The sequence below is a fragment of the Corvus hawaiiensis genome, chromosome 5, assembly GCF_020740725.1.
Source record: "Corvus hawaiiensis isolate bCorHaw1 chromosome 5, bCorHaw1.pri.cur, whole genome shotgun sequence".
Taxonomy (NCBI): Eukaryota; Metazoa; Chordata; class Aves; order Passeriformes; family Corvidae; genus Corvus; species Corvus hawaiiensis.
The window spans coordinates 6,381,993-6,409,988 of record NC_063217.1 but is presented as its reverse complement, the minus strand read 5'-3'; the positions used below and the strand labels follow the sequence as shown (position 1 = coordinate 6,409,988).

The 27,996-nt window shown below is 44.6% G+C and overlaps 1 protein-coding gene and 1 long non-coding RNA gene across 3 annotated transcripts in view; one reads left to right on the top strand and one right to left on the bottom strand.

The window, feature by feature from the left end:
- Positions 1–6: 6 nt before the first annotated feature.
- On the top strand, positions 7–27,203 carry LOC125326447. The gene is made up of 2 exons (XR_007203815.1): positions 7–587; positions 24,105–27,203. It is a non-coding gene; the product is annotated as an uncharacterized LOC125326447 (long non-coding RNA).
- Positions 27,005–27,996, bottom strand: part of POLR1A (RNA polymerase I subunit A) — a 29,873-nt gene continuing 28,881 nt past the window's right edge. For both annotated transcript variants that reach the window (XM_048304707.1, XM_048304708.1), the window contains exon 34: positions 27,005–27,982. In XM_048304707.1, the coding sequence (XP_048160664.1) occupies positions 27,882–27,982 (101 nt within the window). In that variant the 3' untranslated portion in view covers positions 27,005–27,881. The remainder of the gene's footprint in view (positions 27,983–27,996) is intronic.

Genomic DNA, 27,996 nt, shown 5'->3' with positions numbered 1-27,996 from the left:
GCTGAGGGGACGCTGGAGGGCCGCAGCCCCCGCTCCGCCCCGCAGCCGCTGAGCGCTGGCAGTGTTACAAACAAGCGCTTTCTTCACCTTTTTTTTCCCCCCGCAGTAGTGGGTTTGGAGATTTTCCCACACGCACGCACAGCCCCCCGGCCGAGGGACCCGCGCCCCCTCCTAGTTGCCGGTGCCTTCACTCGGCCCCTGTGGAAGAACGAGGGCGGTCCCTCAAAATCATAGCGTTTTTAGCTGTTTTTATTATGTGCCTTATACTCCCAGGAGCTTTGGTGCGTGAGGGCTTTCAGGCCTCTCCGCAGCTGTTTTAGGGAATCTTCATTTCTGTGACCAGACGAGCCACAGAATGTGTGAAAAAAAAAGTAAGTTAGTTGTAGACTCGTGTAAGCGGCTGCTTGCCTTGAAAGGGAGGGGAAACGACCTTGTAAAGCCATCTGACCATGGCCTTAGAAGTCACAAGTTGCACCACCAAATAAAAGCTGGAAAACCACTGGAGCAGAGCGAGGAAGCCTGGGCACCGGATGAGGAAAAGCTGATGAAGCAGGAACATGGATTAAGTCATTACAGTCTGTGTGATGGTAGGATTTTTTTTTTTTTTTTTTTATATTTTAAAGTATCTGACTTACTGCTATGGTATCTACAGATTGTTCCCTAACCTAGATGACTGATGCAAAACAATCAGCGATTTCAGGCACTGGCAGCTGCTAATTATTAGTGCTGGTAGTACAGAGCATAACACACTGCAGAGGCTGTATCAGGAGAGACAGGGGAAAAGCTTGCCCTTAAAGAAGGTGGGATAAAACTGTCTCTGAGGTGCCATTCTCAATTAAAAAGGAGTGATACGGTTTTTTCCTGTCAGAAGAACTGCTGCACAAGGAGATCTGAAAACAATCACCATTTTTTGACTGGTGTATAAATGTTCCCTTACTGTAGGGATGGATGAGCGCGTGGCCTGAAGCAGAATGGCTTAGATGCTTTCAAATTTTATACAAGATAAACACAGATGTGGTTTTTATCCTTATATTGGTCATTTCGTCACAGTTCCTATTAAACTACATCTCTTGTTTCTACAGCAGATGAGATACTGTTCTGTTGGCTGTTTGATAGTTTGAATTGTAGTCAGGGCAGATCCCTGATGCCTGTTGGTACTATTCAAGAGAAAACATATACAAATCAGAAACAAAATATTCTCTGCTCTGTTGTTTCACACATCGGCACAACTAGGAACAGAAGATTTATTTAGGATTAGCTCTTATCGCCAGTCCTCCTCCTTAATTGCAAGCAACTGTTCATTAGTTTGGACTCTCAGATGAAGCCAGAAGATGTAAATAAAGACCCCGACTGTACAGCCAGGCATGCACAAGGGTGTCCCAGGGTCGGTCACATTGGGCTTTGGCCAGGAGACAACCAGGCTTTGCAAGCAGCTGTAGCAAAGATGCATCAAAGATGCATTATATTCATATTTGGAAAGCTGACAGGAAAAGTGAACAATCAGTTTTGATATGTATTGTATTGTATTTTTGAGGCAGGACAAAGCATGACAGTGGATGAATTTTAGTGTATTTTAAAGAAAGCTTAGAAGATTCTTCAGTTAGCAGTTAATTCTGTCAATAAATAAGATAAAGTCTCAGTGGATTGAAGTCCCAGAAATAAATAGGAAAAATGCAGTACTAGGAGTGCATCACCAGTCCAGCTAACAAGGCAGGGAGATCAGAGTCTGAGGTAGAAAACACAACCATAAGTAACTTGAATAATTCAAATTAAGTTGGATAAATGTCACAGGAGGGGGTAGGGCTGGAGCTAACCTTTAGAAGCATTCTGCGACTGCTCATTGAGAAGCCAGAAGAGGAAAAGAAATCCCTGGTCCTAAAGAGTGTCATAATATTATTGACAAAGACCCACACTGTAGGAGTAACTGTAGCATCCTTGGTTTCAACACCCTTGTAGCACCATGACAAAGAAAATCAGTAGTGTTCTGCTTTCTTTTCAAAAACAGAGGAGCAATATAAGACAAGACACACCTTTCATTAAAAGGGGGCTAAAAGGAAAGACTATAACCTCTGATGGGTTAAGTACAAAACTGTGAGAAGGATCCAGAAGAAAGTTTCAGGGTCGGCTTCCGAAAGTTATAAGAAATAATAGCAAGTCTTTCCTAGAACAAATCATGGAGCCTGCTGGAGTTTGGCAGCTCTGTAAGGCAAATAGATTGTTTCATATACTGAAGAAACATCTGGAGAAGATACAGCCATGAAAGAAAATCTGAATTTATTTTTTCATTTGCAAATGGGATAACTCCAATACTGGGAAGATTCTTTAAGGAGAATAATTAGGAAAACATGTCTCGGATTACAGTGTAAGTATAAAAGATGAAGGAACAAATTTACAAGTGAGCAGCAGCCAACTGCTGAGACCAGATGGTGTTCAACCAAGAGTTTTCAAGCAGCTCAGAGGCAAAGTGGTTCAGGTACTAACTGCTGTCTCTAACTTCTCCCTTAAAGCTACCTTGTCATCAGAGGGGTCTGGAGAGTTGCTCGTGTGACACCAGATTTTTTAAAGGATTTTGGAGAAGACTCTGTGGAAGCTGTAGACCTGGAAGCCTGATGTCCTTGCTAGGCAAATAAGTAGAAATTATGCTGAAGAACAGAAAATACTTAGTGGGCACATAGAGAAGATGACACATTAGGGAAAATCATTATGGCTTTTTTAAAGCAAATTAGTGTCTCAGGAAAGCTTTCTTTGAAGAAGTCAACAGGCTCACAGACCACAAAGATTCAATTAACTGTCTATGATGGTTTCCAAAAGCAATCAGTAGGATTCCTCCCCAAAGGAAGTAAAAAACAAGGCTGCTAATGGAAATGAAACTTGGACAAATAACTGACAGAAATGGAGGTCAGTAGTGATTTACAAAATGTGTTGCTGATAATGAGCTATTTAGGGTAGGGCTAACTGAGAAAAACTGAATGACTTTGTTACTAATAGAGTCCGTGGCAAAATGGCAGATGAAATTAAAATCTGATAAATATGAAAGGCTGACATATGAGAAAAAACCAATCCTGATTTCACATATATACTGAGGAACTTTGAGTTGATTTTTACCAGTGAGGAAAAAGGCCTTGAGGTGGTGAGAGGTCGTCCTGTGAGAACATCAGCTCAGAGCTCTGCAGTGATCAAAATGGAAATTGAGAACTGTTAAGATTATTATTAAAATTTATTAAGAGAGGTTTTTAAATTTAAATTTATTAAGAGATAAAAGTGCCATTGGATAAATCCCTGTTTGCACCTGCATCTTTAATTGCCTGTGCAGTTCTAGTGTCCCTATCCCAAAAATAGTATGGTAGAACTGGAATAGATTAATAAAAATCAATAAAATTATCAGATAGTAGGAGAGCTTTCAAACGGGTCATGGTTGACTTAGCTGGATCTCTTCAGTCTGCAGTGGAGATAATATCAAAGTCTGTGTAAAATCTTCAGAGATCCAAATAAGGACCAGAAATCCAGACTGTTCACTGACTTATCAGACACAAGAACTGAGTTACAGCAAATGAAAGTAGAACTTGGAAGGTTCAAAACAAACAAGAGGAGATAATGCTTCATTCAGTCCATAGTTAAGCCAGAAGTCTTTGCTTCAGGATATAGTGGGTACCAAAACTTTGCATGGACTTAAAAAGCAGCTGGAGAATCATCAAAGACTCCTGATCTAACTCAGCAAGTTCCTGACTTGCAAGTTACTGGAGCTGGAAAGGCATTTTGGGGAAGTACAGAACGTGTTTGCCCTGTTCTTTCTGTCTTCCTACTCGTATCTTACCCACCTCTGTCAGAAACTGCTGGGCTGGGTGGAGCTTTCACCCAACTCAGTTTTTATAGATTTAGGATTATTTTTACCTCCCAACCCCAGATCATCCAGCTGTTATAATCTCCCCAAACTATTTCTGGTCATTAAGTAATTGTATAGGGTTTCTGCACCTCCTTTTTGTTTTGCCTTTCACTGTATTCACTGCTTTTAGTACTGTATTTAAGCCCGCATGGATTTTTGGCACTGCCTACTATTTTGAGAAAAAAAATCTCATTAAAATCTTTAATGTGTTCTTCCGAGGAGCATTAAAAACAAATTAACACTTGTAGCTGTAGTGCCTTTCTCATTTCGGGGAGAATGCAAGTTGTCAGTGCAATCCTAAATAAAACCTACATGGAAGGAGTGATGTTATAGGTAGTGTGCTGCTCTGGAGAAAAGCAATACATTGTATGGTGGAGAAGTCAGTGGTCCAAAGGGGTGGATGCAAAGCAATTCTTTAACCATCTAATCTGGCTTTGTGAATTAATGTGAAACAGAATAGAAATATTCATACTTCCCACTGCAACTGGTGCAGACAGGCTTAGGAAGAATTATCAATACAAATACTTAATTTATAATGATGGTATGATTATACCATCATACCAGGTATGGTTTGTGTCCTTTTGCAATTCTTTTTCCAAGCAGAAAATATTTTCAGGCAGTTCACAGTGTTTTAAGTCTATTAATAATTGTACAAAGTGTTAACAGCAGAGATTGTAATGTATATATTAATAATGCATTTGTAGAGAAAAATATATTAATGCTTTTCTAAATGCTCAATTAAGCAATTACCTAATACCACAAAGCATTAGTAACAGAGAGCAAGTATAACCTTAAATCATTTTATGATACTGTAGATGTCTAAGAGTTTTTCTAAGAAATCTAAGAGAGGAGCACATGGAGTGAAGCAGTCTTGAGGAAGCAAGCATCCAGCCCACTGTGACAAACAGCTTTGGGAGGTTGTCAAAGCTCCTCCTCTGTGGCTTAGCTGGCCAGGGAGTGTACCGTGGCCCAAGACTGTGGTCTGCCACTTCCAGAAATATGAAATATCATCATAGCAGCCCGAGCCAAAAAGACTTTTCTATTTTCTTTCTTCTTCTTCCTCCCTTGCCCCAGCCCTCCCTGGAAATGTCCAAATTAAAATAGAAAACTAAATCAATCTAAAACAACAAGTAAAATGAACAGTCTGTAGATTTGTTTAGCAAGCTGTCTTTTGTATTTAAGTGAATTTTAGCTTTCTTATTCTAGAACATTACTAATTCCTGTGCAGTTTCTGTAGCAGTTGTCTTTAAAATGCAATAAAGACTACTGATAAGTTTGTCATTTTGTTCCTCAGTTTGGTTTAGGCAAATCACTGGATTTCTTAAGAGTGAAGTGTAAGCACTTATCACCTGCTGGTTTAAATTTCAACACTGTAGTTTTGGTCACCCTGTTTGCTTAGTACATCCTCTGTAACCTTTGGTATATATGAAGCAGAGACGTAAAAAAAGAATTGTTGAATAGGAAGTATGTGCACACCACTGACCACACTCTGTATTCTGCCATTCTTTATCAGTTAAGCAAACTTTCAAGGCACATTGTCTATCATTTTGTAGATAAGTTACTCTGCAGATAAATGACACACATTAGAATCATATGGTAATTTGGGTTAGAATGGATTTCAGGAGGTCTCTTCTCCGATCTCCTTAATGCAGCATTGGCTCTGAGGTTAGACCAAGTTACTCAAGATCTTATCCAGCTGGGACTTGAAAATCTCCAAGGGTGGAGTTTGCACAACCTCCCTGGGCAAGCTGCCCTACTGCTTCAGTGTTGTCACAGTAAAAAAGCTTTCTCATATCTGGTCTGAATCTCTTGTGTTTCAACTGATGCCCATTGTTTCTTCATCCTCCCACCATGGACCCCAAGAGGAGCCTCCTTCTTTTCGATGACCTCCTCACAGGTATTGGAGGGCTGCAATCAGATCTCTCAACCAATCCTTTACTTTCACCTTCATCCTTTCCTGTGTACATTTAAATTTCATAGATTAGTATCTTGCAGCGAAGTCATGGCAAGGCTGCGTTCATTCATGCCCATGCTCAGACACACAAAATACAGCCAATCTGGGATACCAACTTTGCAAAGCAGAACCGGTGTTTTCACTGGTTCAGCCTGCTGTGAACGGCTAAAAAGCACTGGTGCGAAAACCATCACTAATCTTCACAGTGGCTTTGCTTGAGGTGAACCAGATCTGCGGTGTTTGGAACAGTGAAAAGGAAGAGTCTAATGAGGCTGTGATTGAAGGAAACTTCCTGTCCCTTCCTCTTGGCAGCCTCCAAGAGCAGTGCTGCTGCCTGAGCTGTATTCCAGATGAGCCAGAGGCAAAAGATACTTCCTTAGTGTGAGCAGCAGAATGGCAGCTTGCCAGAAAGGCTGAGCCGCCACAATGGAGTGATAAAATAGAGAACTGCACTGAGGCTACAGCTGCCCTGCACAAACACCGTCATGCTGATGTGGATGTGAAGCTGTTGTACAAGAGGAAAGTGCTTTATTAGCTCTGCTTCAGGGCTAGAAGGGCTTCTTGCAGGCAGTGATGAGATATGGAAAACTGAGCAGATGTGCATGCTGTTGATTGCATTAGTGTATGCTCTCCCAAAAGTCTTTTTACGTAATGTAAAGTCCTAATTTAACTCTGTCTGAGCATAACATATATAATGCATGACTGGACAGCAAGGCTACAACTGCTGAACTGCAGGTACAACTGTAGGGCAGGTCCCAGGAGATGTCCTGAGATCAAAGTCTGTGTCTTTGCTTTGGGAAGAGGGGGTCTTTTTCTTATGTGAGGCACTGAAGGGTGACCATTGACCTCCAACCAACCTAACACACCCAAACATGTTTGTTTCTGTGAACACGTGTTGCATTTTCTCTGCTTTCTGTAAGCCCAAAGGAGTAATGAGGAGGAGGAAAGAGCTGGTTTAGCACTGCCTGACAGATGCGAGAGCAATTACCAGAACCCATCAAGGCTTTTCTCAGCTGCAGAAAGCGTGAAGAGCATATTTTGACAATGTGCCACAGGCAGAGAGGGTCCTGCTTTGTGTTATGTTGTGAATAAATAGTACCTGGCCATGTCAAGAGTTTATGCAGGGTTTTCAGGATCTGCTGAGGATCTGTTACTGAAGAGTTTCTTTTACTTCTCTAAACTGCATAACGAATTAAATAAAGCATGCTCTGCACAGCACACAGTTTTTTGTGCCATAATAGGAATCAGAGCAGGACAAAACAATTAAAAGGCTTGAAAAAGAACAGCAAAATGGAGACTGTGTGAGGGACAGATCAGAACAGTCCTGTTTGTACTGTGGAGATGTGAGGCTGCTCTCTGGTGTCCAGAGGGGAAGGACACAAGCTCTGAGAGCATGGGGTTATTGGTGCAGCACTGGGCACATCTCATATACCAGCCACAGAAATTCCCTAAGTGACTCCTCCAGAAACAAGGCTATTTTCTCAAAGATTTGCCCCAGCAAATATCTCCATTCCCCCACCTGTGCCAAGCCCAGCAAAGGCAGCATGGTCTGGGACCCACCTGTCTGCCATTGTATGGACAGATGTGTAGGTCAGACACGACCAGATCATCTTCTGTGGGGGTCCAAATGATCTTGTTTGTTATTTCTTTCTTTTCCCCCATTCTCAGGCTCAGGTTTGGTTTTGAGCAGTACTCATCAAGACAGGCCACTGCAAGTCATTGTTAAATAAGATTATTTTGGTTCAAAAGCTCTGGGGAAAAGGTCTTCCTTCCACTATTTCTCTGTAGATCTGGGGAGATGTTCCAGCAAGGACCAGTGGGTGCCCATGTCTTGCCCTAAAAATACAGAGATGGGAGGCAAGGTGTGCATTTAGAGTTGGGGGCTCAGCAGTCCTTCTAGGGTTCCCCCTTTGGAGGGTGGGCTCACCTGCCATCCTCTCTACTGCAGTAAGACCACCAATACCTCCTGCATGTGGAAGATGTCTTATCCTGACAGCAGAAATGAAACTGCTCTTCCTAGAAATGCACAAATGTTAAATCATGCTCGCTCACTAATAACACTGAAGTTGTGCCTGCACCAGGATAAATCAGCACTGAAAGCTGAGAGGAGCTTTATTTGCCAGCTAGGCTGGTGAGCCAGTTCAAAACCAAGTGCCTTGAGCCCACACATTCCAGTTTTACCCTTCCCACTGCTGCCAAATGACTTGCTTAAGGTGTGGCATTTCAGATGGAGAAGCAGACTTATGGTTTTGATGCTGTAATAGATTGATGAAGAATTCTTCCTGCAAAAGCATGTAACATGAAAACCCAGCTGCAGGATTGCTTGGAGGTATCTTTGGACCTTCTCCATGCTTTGGATGTTCCGTCTGTATGTTTTTACTTTAACTTAAATTTGCATTGTCTATTCTTTCTGGTTTTGTTTCCATTCTGTTTTCATTTCTGTTAAAAAAACAAAAAAAATGCATCTTTGAAATGCATGTTGTTTCTGCACTCTCTGCTGCAAGGTTTGTTGCTGAGAGATTGTGGCTAAAGGCTGTGAAGTCCTGGGCATTTAGATGCTGCCTCAGTGCAGCAGCAGTACGAATACAGCTCTGTGGCCAGTCCAAGAGAATACACTGCAGGTTTAATCTTTGCTTTCAAGGGTGGGCTGAGTGAGAAAGCATCAAAATAATTAGTGGGAAGCACGCTGTGTTTTAAAACACAAGCAGAGGCACATTTTGTTATTTTTGCATTGTTTGTTATCAAAGAAAAGCTGTCATTTACCTTGCTTGAGTATTATTTTTAAGTCTTGCATAGTAACACACGTGACCTCCATGAGCTGACAACTGCAGGACACCAGTTCTACAGGAACATGGGGAGTACTTGGGATGGACTGATGTACTCTGGAGCAGGTGAATGTGGCAGCAGTTCACATTGCATTGCATTGCTGAGAGCTGTCTGCCTTGCAGATAGAAGAGGATGTCACAGTCTCTTGTAATGTACCCCAAGGGCTGCCCATCCCTGCCCTGCATCACAGCACCAAATGTGAGAGAGGGACCAGGGCTTTTCCTGGATTTTCCTTTCCCTACAGCATTGCTGCAGTATCATCCCCTCCACCAACATTGCTGTTTCCCTGCTATATTCCCTTTTTGCCCTTTATCCCTTCTATCAAAACAGCAATTGCTGTCTCTCTGACAGTGCTCACAGCGCTTCCTTCCGTGGCAGTCTGAGCAGAGCCAAGACATTTCCTTCTCTGGGATGCAACCCGAGGTCAACCTAAGCCTTTTTTATTTTGAGCTGAGACTTTAACTGGCCAGGAATCTGTTCTCTGAGAATGGTAGGAGAAAGAGAAGTCTTTCCAAAACGTGTGGGAAATATTAATGCAGAAGAGATACTGGTTGCTTAAATGCCCTTTTACAGACTTTTTCTTTCCCTGATTAGAGACCAGTGAGCCCTTTGTTAGCCCTAAAGTTAGTTTTTATAAAGAATTCCCTTTGTAGGCCTAGGGTGGTGTTTAACACTTCAAGCAGAGAAGACCTAAGGCGTGGCCGCATCGCTGTGCTGGTGCTGGTACCGGAGCACAACCAGTGCCGGAGCAGCTGAGTGACACTGCAGTTCTGCCTCTGAAAGTGCTTCCAGTTCACTTGTCAGGAGGTTTTCTGGCACAGCTGAAAGCAAGGCAACAGGCAGCAAGCTTTGTCAGTAGGAGTTTGGGGATGTCAGCCTGGCCTTTAGTATTGTAATCGCTTGTAAAGATTATTACTGCTTTAATTAGGGGTATGAACTTTTCTGTTTGCATAAGGTTTTCTTTCACAGAGGCATCCTACCAGGAAAAGCCACAAACATTTTAGTATAAACATCCTGACATCATTATAGTTTATTTCCCTCCCCAAATGGAAGTGCACTTATGTCACTATTAAATACTTACTGTTCTGAAGTTTACTAGTTTAAAAACATTAGAGAGAAAGCAATGCATTAACAAGCATAAAGGCGAAGTAGCTTCAGGGGAAATCCAGAATTGCTTATTATCCTAATTTTCTGTTCCATAACAAACAGCAAGCACTAAGGACATTCACCACTGCTGTGGCCATAGGGGCCAGGCTCAGTCTTTAAATGAAAAGATGTTTTCTGTGACTTCTTTTGAGAGAAATATTGGTGGGACACTCTCCCAGAGGACTTGCTGGAGTAGACTGCACTCACTGTGGTTATGTTGACAAACATGTCTACCATAGCCAGTAATGAAAAGACATAATAAAATCCATTGCAAATGTCCCCCTTGATTTTAGGAGATGTTTGATGCAATCACATATGATTGTGGGGAATGTAATAATCGTGTGGGGTCTTAGCACCCTGCTGCAGACCTGGCTACATGAAGGAGAGTCAATCCTACCTTAAATATGCCTATTTCTCTTGGCTGCTGCCAAGGGAAGCCCAGAACACTTGGCTCAAATATCCACATCACTGTGGGAGGCCTGGAGGCTGGGTCAGATGAACCTCAAGAGAAACCAGCATCAAATTTCAGATAAACAAGGTCAGGCAAGCAGATACACAGACCTTGTCTTAAGCCTTGAGCAAGGTTGAACAGTATTAAAATACTAGAGTGGAAAAGAAAACTAAAAAAAAAAAGCTAATTTAATTAGTCATTACAGGAACAAGGATCTGCAGAACTGGAGATGAAAAAATGTGATGTTTCAGATGGTTCATGCATGAGTGTGGCAGTGAGTCACCTCATCACAGCTTTTCTTCAGCAGCAGCAGCAAGCAGAGATGTAAAAATTTATCTGAGTTCATAGGGAGTCACCAGTTTGCAAACCACACAGAAGATCATAGAATGCAGTTATTTAAATCAGATTAGAGTTGTAGATGTTGCTGATAAAGTAATTGTATTCTGTAGTAATTATATTCATATCTATATACTTCTGATCACTTACCCTATATTGGGGAAGGTGTTTCTTGCTTCTGGTGAAAGATATCAAGAGTAAGGTGGATAACTCTTGGAAAATGAGGTATTTGGCTTTCTTATCAATCAGTATTGCTACTATTTAATTAATGGTAAAGAGACAGAGCTCAGTCTACTTACCAGCCATCTTTACTTATTCCTACCAAAAAAAAGTGGAGTTTTAATGCAGCAGAAACTCTTCTAAAAGGTCTGGTGAAGATCTAATCTAATTCAATGTAAGCACCCTTGTGCTTCCTGTCTTTGCAAATGACAGGGTTTGACATTGCTTGTGTCATCCCATCCTTCACTGGGGATGAAGCTGGGATGAAGAGAACTTGCATTAAAATCCCAGAAGTCTCAGACCATAAAAACTTCTCAGCACCAGGTTCATAACCGCCCAGAAGGGCTGGGTAAAGATGATGGCTGTTGGTATAGGTCTTATTTTAGTACCTGAGAGCAACAACTCCATTTTCTTTGTAACTTCTAATGACTACAATTTGTTTTGAGTAAATCTGCCATCATTTTTCATTAAACAAAGGTCATCTATGGAAAAAAAAAAACCAACTTAAAAATTTTATGACCCTTTATCATCAGTAACATACTAAAAATGGTATGGTATTGCAGGTGTCCCTTTAAGTGACGTTTATCCAACCACCCTGTAGCAAATTGAGACAAACTAGTGCCTTGTTCCTCTGGTTGTCTGCTTAAAATGACACTGCCAAAAATATTTGCAACAACAAGACTTAGCTGGGAGACAGGTTTGTCATCTAATACCAACAATCATGTCATTGTTTCCCACTTGCTTTTACCTGATGCTCTGCATACAAGTGTCCAGATCCTTCTCTGCTCCCCATTTTGAGGGCAAGATGTGGCATCCCTAGGGTAAGTGGTGCTCCTTGTGAAATACAATTGTTCCCCAATAGTTATTGTGACTTCTGTGGAAATAAAAATAATAAAGGAATAAGCCTTGTCTTTATCATTAAGGATAGAGTTTACTGTGTTCAGACTTTCCAGGTAGGGCACATGCACTTCTCTGATGTTTAATTTTGACTCATCTACAGCTACTTTTTGTCTCTGCAGGCACTGGAAGAATGTATGAGGAGATTCCAGTATACAACTGGAACAAAAAAATCTCACCTTCCTGATGTGATTTAGTTTCTCCTCACAGATTGGCAGCGTCCCTCTGGTTTTACTGCCATGTGCATGTCTCCTACATTAATCACGCTGCTTCCCAGCCTGCACAGTGCACCCGGCTCTGCTCTGCACAGACCACCGTGCACATCTGGCCCACTTCCAGCAGCTTTCTGGACATGCCTTTTGTTGGCCTTCAGCCTGTTTGGTGTGTCATACTGTACACTGGATGCAGCACGTAGGTGAAGCAGAAAGCGTTTACTTTCTCCTTCTACGCTTTGGCTGTCAGCCGGGTGTATTGAGCAACCAGACTTGCAGTGACCACCTTACTCCTTAAATCTCCCTTTCCCAGGCGGCATTTCTGGGACTATCACAGCAGCAGAGTGACTCACTGCCACCTCCTTGTTCCTCAGTTCATGAGCAAAAGTGCTTCACCAGAACCTGTTTTCTCTGTAGCAACTGACTCTGTGTTCAACTGACTGCACAATGACCTGGCACTGCTTCTGCTAACAGCACAGACACATGCCCTCATCCCCCCAGCAGTGCCGGGTCTGTAAAAGGCTCTGCTGACTCTTACCCTCCCTTAATGGTGTCTCCCAGGTGACTTCTTCCCACGTGGTTTCACAAGAACGAGATTTCCTCTCTGCACCTGGCGATGCTCTGCCTGCCATACCACTGGTTCAACACCATGGGCATGGTCTGCAGGCTTGTGCTGGCAGTGGTTTCTGCCCAGGTGCTTTCCTGCCCAGAGCAGCAGCAGATACTTGTCTGTTTGGTGTCTGCATGGAGTGGCCCAGTGCTTGTTCCCATCTTCTCCTCACTCATTGCCTGCTTCTATTTCTCCTGGGGCTTTATCTCCACATATTTGGCTTCTTAGTAAATTCTTGCTTGCTTTTCCACTTCTCCCTCTCATTTGGGTTTATGTTTAGCTTTCTGATTTCTGGAAGAGAGAGTTGATACCTGGCTGGAAAGAGGCCAGGAAGAAATGGTGCCTTTATGGACCAGTTGGAAGAGAATTCAGTTCATCAAAGGAACCAGGAGGTGATGAGTGATGGAGTTGCCACTTCCAGAGAGGTAGAGCAACACAGCAAGGATTTCCCCGTCTCTTCAACCTAATCTTCTGTAACTCAGATCCACCCCTCAGCAAATGTACTTATTAAACACTAATTAATGAAGTCTTAGTGGTTTGGAGAGCACTCACCCATACACCCCACTCACTGCCATGTAACGATAATTTTGACTTTACTGATTATCTTTGACAACACCAGTTACTAGTCAGGGATGGCAACATTGCTGAAAATGAGAGGTAAGTTGACATATCTTCACTCCTTCTCTCCTTTCAGGGAGAAAAGAAAAGCAAGCCCTTCACTAAAGTGCTAAAGGCCACTTTAATAGTAAACAGAAAGCAGCAGGAGAAATGAGGTGAACTGATTCCAGACTAACTCAGATGGGAAGCTCAGGTGATATTTGCACCTATAACCATGGGTAGTTTGCACCAGCATGTTCCCCATTCCTCTGAGGTCTTTAGTGTACCTGTATCACAAGGGTTCATAACCTGTCCCAACTCCTTCTTAAATTGTTTTAGCTTCTGCCTGCAAATTACTGAATTCTAGTGTAATTGATCTAAGGAAGGGTTAAATTGGGTTAAGTACAGCTCCATTATGTACTGTTATTGTTTTAATTAGGTCAATTTAAAATCAATTTAGAAAAGTTGCACCGACTGGTTTAGTTAATGTAGATCGGAGTCTAGATAGGATGAAAGAGCAAAATAATTCATTCAGTCATGAATTCATCATTTTTTATGGCCAGATGTCAAATGATCTAAATTTATGGTTTTGTTCAGCCCAGCTGTGCTGGAGCATACATGTGTGCTGGGGATTAATGAGCTGAATTTGAAAACAGCTTTCCCACCATGCTGCCTTAGACCCCAGCCTGGCTGGGTTTGGTCTCCTGGTTTCCGAGGGGAGGCTTGCTAGGGTCGTTGCCAGCAGCCAGAGTCAGCAGCCTTAGCACTAGCCTGTAACTCTGCACAGCCCTCACCTGGCTCCACCGGGACACTTATTGAAGCAAGAACCACCCTGCTTTGTACACAGGTTTATTGCCAACAGCCTGATGGCACAGTTAGTTGGTGAGAGTCAGACCTGAAGCCAAAAGCAGCCTTATGGCCTTTAAGAAGGGGACGTAGAGGAAAGCACTTCCAGAATCACCTGTTTCTGCAGCTCCACCCCAGCACTGCACTGGATGCTGGTGGATCCAGAGGCAGGGAGGACCATCACATAGTGCTAACTCTAAATTCACCTCTCCACTGCAAGGAATAACCCAGCTCCCCAACCACAAAACCTAAATAGGAAGGATAATAGTTAGAACTGAAGGAGAGACCATTTGTTCCACCTCCTGCCTCAAGCCAGGACTGACTATGGGAATGGCATTTCTGAGTAGCTAAACCTGCTGGAAAGGAGATGAAGGTGATGGAAAAGAGAAGCTGTGAGGACCACTCACAGAAACTCTGGAGCTCTGGTGTCCCAACCCAGCAGTCTGGACAAGGAAGTCAGTGAAATAACAGGCTGCACTGAACCCTGGGTCAAGGCAAAATCAGAGTGGTCATCAAGGGGCAGGCTCAGAAAACCAGGAAAACCCCATGGCTGGCTGCAAGAGTCTGTAACACGGTCGTGTTCCCCAGAATCAGAAAGGGAGACCAAGGCAGTGCATCACAGCACAGACACATCCTTCTGAAAGCTCACCTTCTCCCAGAGGTGTAGCGATTTGGGAAGCAAAACCACTGAGCGAAGATACAGTTCCTTGTGTTTCAACACTGTCAGCATCAATGGCCAAGGACTAAAAAAAGATAAAGAAAATATTGAAACAACGGTCTCGACTTAAAAGTTTTGGGTTTTTGTGGTGGTGCAAGGCACAGGGACTGTGCAAGGAGCAGCTCCCTGACACCACTGTAGGGCAGATGAGTAGTGTTATAAAATGGAAACCCTTGTTGGTGTGTATTGGGTGAGTTTGTATTGCTCTGAACCAGTTAACTGTGGCAGTATCAAACAGTTGTAGAACACCACCATAACATTGGCCTGATGTCTCCTCACCACAGCTTCAAATGGCCACGCACAACAGGCTCAGGCAGAGGGGTTTCATCCAGCAACCCCAGAAAAATACCTACACTGGGTCTAGTCAAAAATGTCCATAGCCCAGTATAACTTTCCAACAGCGCCACTAAAAAACAGGGCAGGTAGAGGGTGATCCTTTCTCTGTTATTATTTCACAGACTTTGCCAATTAGTGATGGAAGGATTTCCTGAAGCAGAGGGTGTGACCAGGCCTGCCAGCCCCAGAGCTCCTGAGGACCCTGTCCTCTATGAACTGGCCTAATCTCTTCTTAAACCCCTTTAGACTTCTCATCACTGACATATCTTGTGACATGGATTTCCTTGGTTTAATGGTTGCTGGGTGTGAAATGGTTTCCTTTTATGTGGTTAAAGCTGTTTCTTGCCAATGTCCTCCACAGGCAAAGCCTGGAGTGTCTGGGTGAGCCCTGGTGCTGTTGCTGGGGTGGAGGATGCTCAAAGGGCAAGGATTGAGTTCCATATGCTAAGCAGCTGGTAAAAAGTCTGTGTGGGAAAGGAATGGGAATTCATGAAACCATTCACCTGACACTTGGGCCAAAGGATGAATAAGCTGCAGGGGAAGTGAGAGGTTGCTGCCATGGTGCACCAATCTGCCTCTGGCTGAGCATTTAACATCAAACCTGGAATTGGGGAGGGAAGCCAGAATTTCCGAGGTCCAGTTTTGCATGATTTTTCAGGTGTGTGTTTCTCCACTGGATGCAGATACACTGGAGAAGGAGCCTTTCCTTATAGATAGTCAATAATCAACTCGTTTAACCCAGAACTGTGGTAGTTTTGAATTCTCAGCCAAATAAGTGTTTTGAAAAAATGCTCTGTGTAATTTTTATCTCTCCTCTCTTGGTGGTTGGATCAACTTGTTCTCTACCTCCAGCCAAACTTCCCAGCTGCAACATTTAAACCTCATCATAAATCACATTTTCCATAGCTTTCCATCACTCAGATGTGTGTTTTCCAATGCAAAGCTCTGGTTTTCCATCCTTAGCAGAGCCAGAAAAGCCACAGGATTAGCATCTCCAAGGAAATTCCTCCCTTGCCCCTTAGTCAAACTGGATTTAAAGATAACCACATGTGCAGTGCCATGAGGACATCAGTCTCAGGTGCTTCACAATTGCTCATTCCCAGCCATTCCCTTCATGTTTATTCAAACATGAATAAACTGCCTTGTGGCACGCAGTGTCAAAGCAATTGAGCTGGCAGGTGTTCACCAAATTTCAAGAAGATTATTTGCATGAGCAGTTATTGCTGTGCAAAGAAATCACTATGATTAACTTCTTCATTACTGGGAAGTCTTTTATTTATTTGTATTTATACACATAATTGTATGCACGCTCAGAGCTGCACAGTTTGTGTAACGCTAGATTGCTGGGTCCAACCCTTGTTTTCTGATTTCCTCAGGAATATTATTTGCATCTCAATCTTTCATGAAAAGTTGAAGTGATGCATCAAAAAATATGTATATTGATGTACCTATATATATACACATACATACAATCAGACCATAGTTTGGAGATAACCTTTTATGCTTCCACTAACAAAAAGGAAACATATTGAGAATTTAAAAATAATTAATTTTAAAAAGAGGAACGATCAATGAGAAGGCAGTGTGTGTCACTTCTAACAGCCATAAGGAAGGGTTTGTATCTCAGCTTAGGGGCAGGGCTTTTAAAAATAGCATGGTGTGTTGGGGTCCCTCCCCTGCCGTGTAGCCCTGGGAGAGGGGCCCTGAGGGCACAGGCACGGGGTTTCCCTGCCCCTGCTCAGCCTCGTTCCCATTGGTTGGTTTGTGTTCCCTGCGCGGAGAGAAGGACCCTTGGTCCCGTGACTGGGACAGTTCCTCGGCAGAGCTCCGGCCATGCGGCTGGAGAAATAAACATCTCTCTGAAACAGCTAGCAAGAATCAGTCTGTCCATATATATTTCCTTTCCACGGGACTCCTGGTTTGGTATATGCGTGTTGCAGGATCCCCACTGCAACAAATGGTGGAGATTTGTGAGCAGAACGATCCCCGATCCCTAAGCGACTGATTTGTGTGAGTAAACCCTGGAAACTTTGGATTCCTCTTCTTGGTTTTGCTTTGCTATTCCATATCTAAACTATGGAGGAACCGTGGGAAGACTCTTGGCTCTCAGAGCCGCATATGGACATTTATCTTAAACTTAAAATGATTCTTGAACAACGATTTGTAAATTTTAGCTTGATTCAAGCTCAAAAAGAACTGAAACACTTCCTGGCATGGTTGTTTAAGAACTTTTTCTATGTTTCTTGGGATTTAATTATTACCAAGGGCTTTTGGAAAACCGTTTGGACACAGTTAATACTGGAGTCAAGATATATGCCGATGGAAGAATATTTTCGTGAATATTATTTAGTTACCGAGACTGTTGAGCAGTGTCAGCTGTGTCCTGGTGAAGGGAAGCGTGGCGCAGGGACCGTGCGGCCCAGGCCACGTGCACCGAGCGCTCTGAGAGCAGCAGCGAGGCAGTTCCCGCGCGCGGGCGGAGCCACGCGAGCCGCAGTGTCGGCGGCGGAGCGGGGAGCGGCGGGACCCGGCGGTGCCCGAATGGCCCCGTGCAGCGCGTGGTGGAGCGAGCCCCGTGAATGCCCGGCCGAGAGGGGCGGCACGCGGGCGGCAGCTGGCGGCGATGGCGGTGGAACGGAGCCGCGCCCAGCCGAGACGCGCGCTGGAGCAGGGCGCGGGGGGGTCATCGCTCGGGGGCCCGGCCGAGACGTGGGTGCAGCGCCCGGCAGCGGCAGCGAAGCTGCGACCAGAGGAGGCGACGCACGGAGAACTGAGCGGCGTGGCCCGGCCCGGCCCGCGCAGCCCCGAACGCGACCCCGGGAAGAGCGCGCAGGCACGAGCAGCTCCGACAATTCCAACACGGGAGCGACCGAAGGAGAGAGCAAAGACGCAGCGAGACAGAAAACAGCAGCCACTCGGAAAAAGGAAAAGATCATAGCAACTAAGACCTTAGGGATAGTAAAATGGTATAATGTTAAGCAAAATTATGGTTTTATAACAAGGTGTGACAACCAGCAAGACATATTCGTGCATAGAACTGCTATTAAAAAGAATAACCCTGAAAAATGCATCCCAAGCTTGGGAGATGGAGAAGTGGTGGAATTTAATATTGTACTAGGGAGAAAAGGGTTACAAGCATCGCAGGTCACTGGGCCTGATGGTGTTCCTGTAAAAGGCAGTATATATGCAAAAAATCGTAGTCATGTTAGACAGTATCTCCATTGTAAACCCCCCCTACAGTTTCCCTTTCCTAATCCCACCTTTCCCTTTTACTCTATGTCCTATTACCCCCAGTGTATTCCCAATCCGTTTTTTCATCCATGGTTTCCCTCACAAAACCATGCTTTTGCCAATTGTTTCCCCAAAAATCCCTTTCCAATGCCGAGTGGGGGATGAAAAGGGGGAGGGAAGAAGTTAAACCCTCTCCTGCCTCAGTTTCCCCAAAAGCATGCTCAGAGAGTTCTGTCTCCCTTCTGTCAGCCCTAAGATGTTCCAGAGAATCTGTTTGGACATTTAAAGACTCAGGAGGGTGGCTTGTTTTGTTTTGAAACTGTTCTTGTTATGTTTATCCAGTTGTTTTCATTCTCCTTTTATTAAAATAAAACGGGTGAGGTGTTGGGGTCCCTCCCCTGCCGTGTAGCCCTGGGAGAGGGGCCCTGAGGGCACAGACACGGGGCTTCCCTGCCCCTGCTCAGCCTCGTTCCCATTGGTTGGTTTGTGTTCCCTGCGCGGGCAGAAGGACCCTTGGTCCCGTGACTGGAACAGTTCCTGGGCAGAGCCCCGGCCATGCGGCTGGAGAAATAAACATCTCTGAAACAGCTAGCAAGAATCAGTCTGTCCATATATATTTCCTTTCCACGGGACTCCTGGTTTGGTATATGCGTGTTGCAGGATCCCCACTGCAACAATGGTGCAGTACAAACAGCCCATCATTGTCCTCACCATATTCCTAAGCCTGAGTGCAAACTGCCTGATGTTTCAGAGCTGGCACCTGGCAGAATACGACCATAAAGTGTCCCTGGAGAAATTCTCAACTGCTTCCTATCTCTCCTACCTGCTGCCTGCAGTAAAACATAGGAGCACAGCATGATGGATAGCAAGTAAACAGGTTGGAATTGGAAGAGGAAGCGAAGTGCTAGCTCTGTGCAATTAGGGACTGCTCCTGAGAAGTGACAAGAGCTCCAAATTCTGCCTGCTCATTTGTAATTTGTTGTCAGCTTTGCATAGAATATTTAATTGTATGTCAGCTACTTGCAGTGTCCCCCTTGATAAAACAAGGGGTAATGGTAATAGTTTTAAACCAAAAGAGAGTGAATTTAGATTAGATATAAGGAAGAAGTTTTTTACAATGAAGGTGGTAAAACCCTGGCACAGGTTGTCAAGAAAAGTGGTGGATGCCCTATCCTTGGAAATATTAAAGGCCAGGTTGGACGGGGCTCTGAGCAACCTGATCTAGTTGAGAATGTCCCTGCTTATTACGGGGTTTGGACTAGGAAACCTTTAACGGTCCCTTGCAACCCAAATAATTCTGTGATTCCTTTCCATGAGCTGTGCTGGGAAGGAGTAGAGAGATTTTATTTAAAACTGTGGAGTCCCTCTCCAAGGAAGCCTGCAACACATGGGGACATCTCACAGCTCTGGTGCCCTCTGGCCCTTTGCTCTGCTCAGTTGGCACATGCTGCTTGCAAAGCAAGGTGGTGGGTTTGGGCTGGCTCTGATCAACCCCCTGCTCACTGCAGCTGGGTTTAGCAGGGTGAAATCCTCCCAGAGGCATAACTGAAAGAATATTCTTGAATAATATGCATATATATGTATAAATAACTAATACATATATCATAAGTACAAAGGTTAGCACAGCTGCATGTATCAGGATCCAGACCAGCAGTGAGGAAGTGGGAGCAGAGAGCCTTTTCTAAAGATACTCTCCTGCCCTTCAGCTTCCCCTTCCTCCTCCCAGCTGAGCACTATCCATGTCATGCCCTAATTTAGCACTGGCATTTAAGCCCTGTATTAAGCCAGTATCAAATCGTCATCACATCTTCCCTTTTTTTCTTGAAGCCTGATTTGTCTTCAAAAACAGCCTCTGCAAGCCCTGTCCTGTCCCCAGCCCTGGTACTTTTTCAGCCTAGGAGGTGATTTTGCAGACAGCTCTGACAGAGGGCTGCAAAGACCTGAGGTTTGGGGTTTTAATTCATGACAAGCAGCGATGACCAAATAAACAGCAGGTGAATCGCCTGCATATCCGTGATATCCTCAGCATGTGTTGACTCGCAGCCCAAAAAAGAGAGACAGGCACCTTTAAGGGTGATGCCTGGGTCATGGGTAATGTGCTGAGAGGTGGTGGGAAGGATAGGGATGCAGCCAGAAATGTTTCAAGGGGGACACTCAAGAAGGCACAGAGGTACTAGGACTGAGGTTCATTGGGAATTCAGGACATCTCAGCTGGGGTCCTCCAGCCTTTGTTGTCCCCTCTCTGGCCAATGCTATGGAGAACACTGCAGAGCTATGCTGTACTACCAGCCCTCTCTGATGTTACCAAAGTAAATTCCATGTATTGACTTATCCCAGACAGTAAAACCTCACCTCAGGGTCTGGCATTTTGTTCTAGCAAGTAATAATTAACTCTCTCACCTCATGCTGGGTACAAAGGTCTGGTCACCTTCTGAGGGCTGGGTGGACCCAGGCCCACCCAGCAAGTGCAGAGGAGTTTGGAGAGGGTGGACATCGACTTTCTTCACCAAGATGGTGTCTCCAGAGCTCAGCTCTCGAGGCTGGACCAGCATTTGCCATTCACATGTATAGCAGGAGATTTTCCAAGCAGGAAAAAAAAAATCCCTATCTGGGAAAGGCACCTTCCTGGCAGCTCCCACCAGGCCAGAAGAGCAGTGGACAGGGTGGGGTGGCTTGGGAAGGCAATGGGGGCAAAACCTCTTTGTCAAAACTGTCAGCAGGAGGTTGTTGGCCACAAAAGTGGCTCAGGACACAGTCTAGCTCTGATATACTCATGGCTACAGACACACTCGATAGTTTGATCTTTTGTGTTTTGAAGGCCTATGGTATCTGGATTCCCATCTTTCTACTGAAAAGAGGTTTTCTGTTTTGCTTATCAGAAATTCAGACCACTAGTTCTTTCCTTCTGTTCATTCACCTGTGTCCTTTTCGATCTTCCAAGATCTTTACTACTACTTAAATGAGGTATTTCCTTCTTTTTATTATTAATGATCCCAGATATTCATATTCTGAGGCTACCCGATACCATAATGTTTCTTAAGAGTAACATCTTTTGAGTTTACTTTGTTTTCTGCCTTTAATGATCTGAGTTCTTATGGTGAAGTCCTTAATGGTAACCATCACAGTATGAGACTTCTTGCAAAAAAAAAAAAAATCCCAAATGTTTTCAAGGAATTAAAACTCTGAAAGAATTCCCCAATGCCACATGACATAAATTCATGACTGTTACCACCACAGGAGTCATGAGTTAAAGCTGAGAAAAAATAGAGAAGGTCAAAGATTGCACTCAATGATCTTGGAGGTCTTTTCCAACCTAAATGATTCTATGATTCATTTTAAACATTTCCTTTAAAAGAATACCCATGAATCCCAGGAGGATAAAATATTTGCCTCGCATGGCTTTGTAGGACTGTGTGGAATTAAGCCCAGCTGTCAATTTAGAGTCACAGTCAGAGGGGCCCTGGGAAACACAGACCCCTGTGTCACAGTCCCCAGGCTGTAATGTTGGGATTAGCTGCAATGGATGAATCCCAGCCTGGCTTCTCACTCCATGGCCTGACCAGGTGGAGGTGCCATCGGTCATTCACTCTCTGTGCAGGTCTCCCATTTCATGCCCAAAATGAATGAGCAGACTCATTCTCTTAAATAGCTTAGTGTGAAAACAGTTTGGTATGACAGATGTTGACAGGAAAGAGAAAAAAAATCCCAAACAAGCCAAATTAGTTTCAGTTCCTTGAATTTGACACAAAGGAAGGGAGGGACAGGTTTCTGTATTGATGAGAGGGAGAAGCTTTTGGGCAACACAAGGGGAAGGCAGCAGTGACCTGTGCCCATTCCCTGCCTCCCTGTCAGCAGCACAGGGCACAACACTTCCCCTTCCCAGAGCACCAGCCCCACTTGGACAAGCCAGCATGAACCACAGGAGTGGTAACTCCATCGTGGGCTTCTGGAAGGGGTGATCACCACCAAGCAAGGGCGAGGCTCTTGGGAAACTGGGGTGCCAGGAACACAGCAGAGGAATGCAGTTAAGCTGGACACAGTTAGGTTTGACTTGGCTGGAGATTCAGCTGTAAGAGCTGTTTGTGCAAGTCAAAGCTGCACCTATGAAACCGCTGCAAGTGGAAGGTAATGCTGAGACTGTAAAAGCATTGCCTGGCGAGGACTTGGCTTCAAGGGGCCAACAGAGAGACCTGAAGCCACTTGGTGGCAAAGAGTTGGGTCAACGAGAGCCCTGTGGTGAAGGTAAAGGGGTCTGTCTGTGCTCCCACCACATGCTTTGTGTCACCCAGTTGCTGCTGGCCTGTTCAGCTGGAGCACATACATGGGCATTATCTTGGTCTCTGATGGAGGAAGATGAGTTTGTCGTGATCTGGCTGTACCAGAGATAGATGAGCAGATCTGCACCATGGTGAGTGGTGTAGAAGCATCAGAACCTTAAAAGAGCTGTTTCAGCAGGTCTTTCCTCCCCAGAGCTCTGGACCAGCCCCAGAACATGAGACAAAGCCAAAAGCTTCTGCCTGAGCTTCAGTTATTGTAAAATTCCATAAATCTGTCCCCGGTGCTGATGTTTATGCAAAGACGGAATGAAATGGGCCCTTTCCTGCTGCTGCCCCTCACTTGGTACCAGTCTGGGTCCAGCCTCAAACTCCTGCCTGAGCTTTGCAAGAGCGGTAATTCAGACTCTGCTGTCTTTCCACACCTGTAAAATTCAGTTCTGTAGCTTAACCCAAAATCAAAGAAGATCGATTAAGTCACAGTTGATTTCTGTGGCAGGCTGAGGGCACTGCCTTGATTTGTAGCATTATTTACACTCAGGAGGCTACTGGGGCTAAAATGCATCTCAAATTCTGCATCTTCCAGAAATAACCCAGGCTCCCAGGCAGAACAAATACAGGAAAACGCAAGCAGAAGAACCCTGTATCGAAACACTTGATTTTTTTTCAAGGGACAGCCCTGGGATTTTTCTGCAGAGCTGTTGTGCTGCCAGCATACAATTTGCTCTACTTGCCCTTTTGGTTTTAATGTGCCATTAATAATGCATCTCTGTATTTATTGCAGTTTGCAATACTGTTCCACTGTTACTTCTTGATCACTCATTATTCTGTCTGTAGTGCCAGGCAGGGCTCCAAAACCCAAACAACAGCAGCAGTGTTACTACAGCCACAAGCCCCACCAGACTCAAAGCAGCTCCACCAAGGGGGATCATTTATCTTCTCAAGGCTGGCAGGGCACACTGAGCCTAGGAAAACAGGAACAGCTCTACATCTTCTCCATCTCTGTGATCAGACCTAGAACTTTTCCAGGGCAGTTTGGACAGTCAGCTCTTTCGAGGGATCTAAGCCAGGAAACTGTAAAACATTAATGAGCAGCTTTCTTAATCCTGGCTGTGTGGCACCTACTGTAACAGGAGCAGGAACAGACTGTGGGGATGGCTCTGGCTGACAGCTCAGCTCAGCGCTGCAGGCCTCTGTGAAGGATGTTCTAATGATGCCTCTCTGATCAGTTTTGCACTCTGAAAAATGCTACTTAGCTGCCCCTTGACCCTGCAGCCAGCTGGGCTCTTTAGGTACCTTCATTTCCCACCCTACAGCCCTGTGAGCACCCCACTGCACCCCCACAGACCTCCTGTTCAGCATCCAGGATTGCAGTACTGGTGTGCAGTCCCCACTGGGAGGATCCTCAGGCCTCATCAAACCTGTATTGCACTGTAAATCAGAATTCATATAGAAAGGCAATGCTGAAGGAGCTGGGTGGTTGTCTCACCAGGGAGTTAACAGTGCTCACAGGGCTTCACAACCCTCTTTTCCCTGAGGACTTACAAAGCCTGTCTTTCTCACCACAGGAAAATGCCTTAAATCCTGGAAAAGACGTAACTGCAATACTGTTTTGAGGCAGGATCTCTCTCCGCCCTTCCGGATGAGGCTGCACAGACACGAGGAGAAAAGTTTCTCTGGTCTTCCAAGAAAGCCCTAGCTTCCTCTCTCTTCCTCTGGGAATGGAGCTGACCTCCTTCTGCCCTTGTCCCTGTGAACAGCGTGTTATTTCCAGCAGCAGCAAGAAGTTTTGGAGCAAGAAAATTGAAACGTTCCTGTACTGGTGGTTAGTGCACTCGGTGGGGGGAGGTTTGAAGCCCCTCAGGGCACTGCAGAGGGGCCAGAGCAGGGCTCCGGTGTCCTCAGTGACTGCCTGGGCTCACAGGCACAACCAGACGTGGATCACTGCCTCTTCCCTGGGTGCACTGTCAAGGACATCCCATTTGCTCTCTTTTAGTTGTATTATCCAAAAACCAAAGCAAAACTCGGGGGTCTTCAGGGTGAAGCATCATCTGTGCTATATGAAAGAGCAAGGCAAAGCAGGGACTGATGAGGCACAAAGTTCCTGCTGTTCCCCTCTGGCTGAGGGAGCTGGTTGCCACGCAGGAAGCTGTGGGAGGCAGAGCTCATTCTCCCCCACCCCACAGCAGTCATCTTCACACCTTCACATCCACCCCAAAGATCAAGACTGCCACATTCAGCACCAAAACCTTGGAAACATTTTTTGCATCTCAACCCTTACAGGCAATGCTCACAAGTTCTCCCATCTGACCTAATCCCAGAGAAAGATTTTTGTTTTGGCTTCATCCGCCTGCCGCCAGCCAAGTCTGGGAGCACGGCCTGGTCACCACAATCTGACCTTGTGGGAAGCGTCCCTGAGATGCCACATGCTCTCCCACTTGCCAAATTCCTCAGCAGATGAGGTTGCTTCCAGATTTCAGCACTTACTGGCAAGCTTCAAGTGGTTTGTCCAGAAAGGCTCCGAGTGATTAAAGACCTCTGGGAGCTGTGTTGTGGCCACTGCCTGGTTACTGACCTACACAAGCATAGCAACATGGGAACCAGTGACCTGGCAAAACAAACTTTTCTGCTCCCTGTCTTCTAATATTTAGCTTTGCTTTTCAGATGAAAGAAGAACTAATTCCTATTCATATCCATTCTCATTGCCCAATTTAGGATTTTTTTCATTTACTGAGAAAAACAAGCCTTCTATTATGATTTATTGAAATTGAACATAGCTGATATTCCAACTGCTGTGCAAATAGAAGCTGATTCACTGTTACCAACACACTGAAAAGATTTGTTATCCTTGTTTTAAAGGTAAAAAATCTGGATCAGCAAGTGGGTGGGAACCACAGAATGGTTTGGGTTGCAAGAAACCTTAATGCTCATGTAATTCCAACGCTTTGTTGTGGGCAGGGACACCTTCCACTAGGCCACCTGCTACTGCAGCTTTTTTCCACACAGCGTTTGGGGGTAGGTAGCTCACACTTCCTCAAAAACCACTGTACAGCAAGAGCAATGAGTGCAAGGTAAAGACACATTAAAATAAAAGATCTAGATGCATAGAGGTTCATGGGATGTGAAAAGAAAGTAAAGTTTTCTAACTACATGAAACAGGACTTTTTTCTACCTCAGTTTTCTGCACACACGTGAATTCTAAGCAAACCAAAATTCCTTTCTCAGAAAGGGCAATTTAGATGATCCCCAAGCCAACCAGCTCACACCAGGGATTAAGAGAAATTGCTACCTCAGCTGCCTCTCCTTCACAGTATAAAATAAGCCCATTTATATGCCAAAATACTTACCTTTCTCCAGCCTTGGAGATACGGCCTCTCATCTGAGGTCGTGTTTCTCCCCTATCACTTTCGTCCATGAACAGGGACAGCCACCTACTTCCTTTCTCTAGCTAAGATATTGTGTTTGAGACTTTCCTACAGTGCCAATTCCTTCAGTACAATCAGAATCAGGATTTGGATCCTGGTCTGTGCCAAAATTTTAAAGGCAACTCAACACGGAAAGGGAAAGCTGGATCATCCTGCCATAGCCTGATGAGCCATTTTCCAAATGGCTCTAGTTAAAAATCATCAGTGCTAAATAACCTGGGAGCAGCACTGACTAACCACTTGAATGAATCATTTAGATCAAACTCTTGAGCACCAAAAGGATGCCACATCTCCAGATAGGAAATGTCATAGATGCTCTTCACTGCAGGACTGTGAACACCTCTTGGGGATCTCTCTCACCAAATTGTCTGTAGCAGTACAGATGTAACCTTCAAGTAGAAGCCTTTTTGTACAATGTTTGTTCTTTCCCATCTGTTTACCAAACTGTACCAAACTGAGTCTCTCATGATTCTTTGCTGAATGACATGTTTTTGACAACTACAAAGCAGGTGCTAAGACTGGAGAAAGAAACAAGGAAATCTTTTACAGAGATTTGAAGTGAAACTGGACACCTGCTACGTTAATGCATTTGTTAAGCTTCAGTGCAATTGGCAGGACATGTGACACCATTTTAAGGGGCTGAGGCTGAGAACAGGCTCAGTCAGGAGGCTCCACAGATGCTCTTTCACAATCCCAAATCAACATCTCCCACTATCTGATCTGATCCCCCATCAGTGCAGCCCCACTGGAAGCAGCCCTTCTCTGCTCTGGCACTTTTGCACTGGTGCAGAGGTACCTGTGAGAATGATCAGGCCCTGAGATCTGTTAGAAAACTTGCCTAGATGGTAGTGAGCAAACTCCACAGAGCTTTAACTACTTGTGTGCAGTGCATCCTGATTAAAATCAAATGTATAAACGAGTCTGATTTCAGAGAAGTGGCAAATGGCCCTGGGCCACGTGATTTTAACAGCCATCAGAGTGAGTGATGCATCAAAAGTGAACTCCCCTTGGTAATACAACCACATAATAGGGCATTCAGAATATTTCTTTGCAATGTCTTTTATTAAATATCCTCTTTGATACAGAATATTTAAGCAAAAATAGTTTACAATCTCTGTTTTGGTAACTCTTACAGGAGTCTTTTGCGTAGTCACTCCTACAGCAGCCCATGTTGGCATTTAAAGAATAAATCTTTAGCAAAAGTCAAGTCTCTCAGTTTGTGAGATCTGTTCTACCTAAAGAAGATAAAAAAGCATTGGAAAATGCCTACAAAAACCATGAAAACTCTGAATTCCACTCTTCAGCTAAAAGACATTTAACAACTGTGTCACAGACACATTATTCTTAATAATGAAGTAGCAGAATAGGAAAATGCATCCTCTAAAGCTTATGCGAGTCATGGCAGTGCACCCAAGTGCAGCAAAAGAAGAGGAAATGCCTTGAGCATAGATGCTCCAATGCAGTGTTGAAGGTTCAGCACAGCGGTGCCAGCTACACCTGCCAGTTTGGAATGTTGTTTCCAGCACTGGAAATTTGTCCACATGGCAGCTGGCACTACCCACCCTGATGGGATTCTGCCCCACAAAAATCAAACAGCATTAAACAGATTCTGCTTTCACTTCTGCCTGCCAGAACTGCTGCACAACCAGAGACCCAGACTGACTCCTGCATTTTATTCTATGTAAACAAATAACCTCATTTTTTACATTGATGAACAGTAAATAAGTGTTTCTTGGGATCAAAAGCTAGCTCCTATACTCATTAAATAGATAAGGCTGCCTGGGTATCCAGATTAACAAACCTACTGGCACAGGGAAGATGTCTGAAGACACAGCATGTGCCATCATTGTATAGCTGCAGAGCACATGCAGCTCTTATGATGAACATTTCAATCAGAATCCTTAAGTTACCACCCAAACACTACGTCAGGGGCTGCTTGAGGTCAAACAAGCCAGTCCCTCCTTTGACAACTTTTCCAACCACCAGGCAGGCCGAAGGGGATCGCAGCTCATCATGGGCACCTGCAACAGAATTC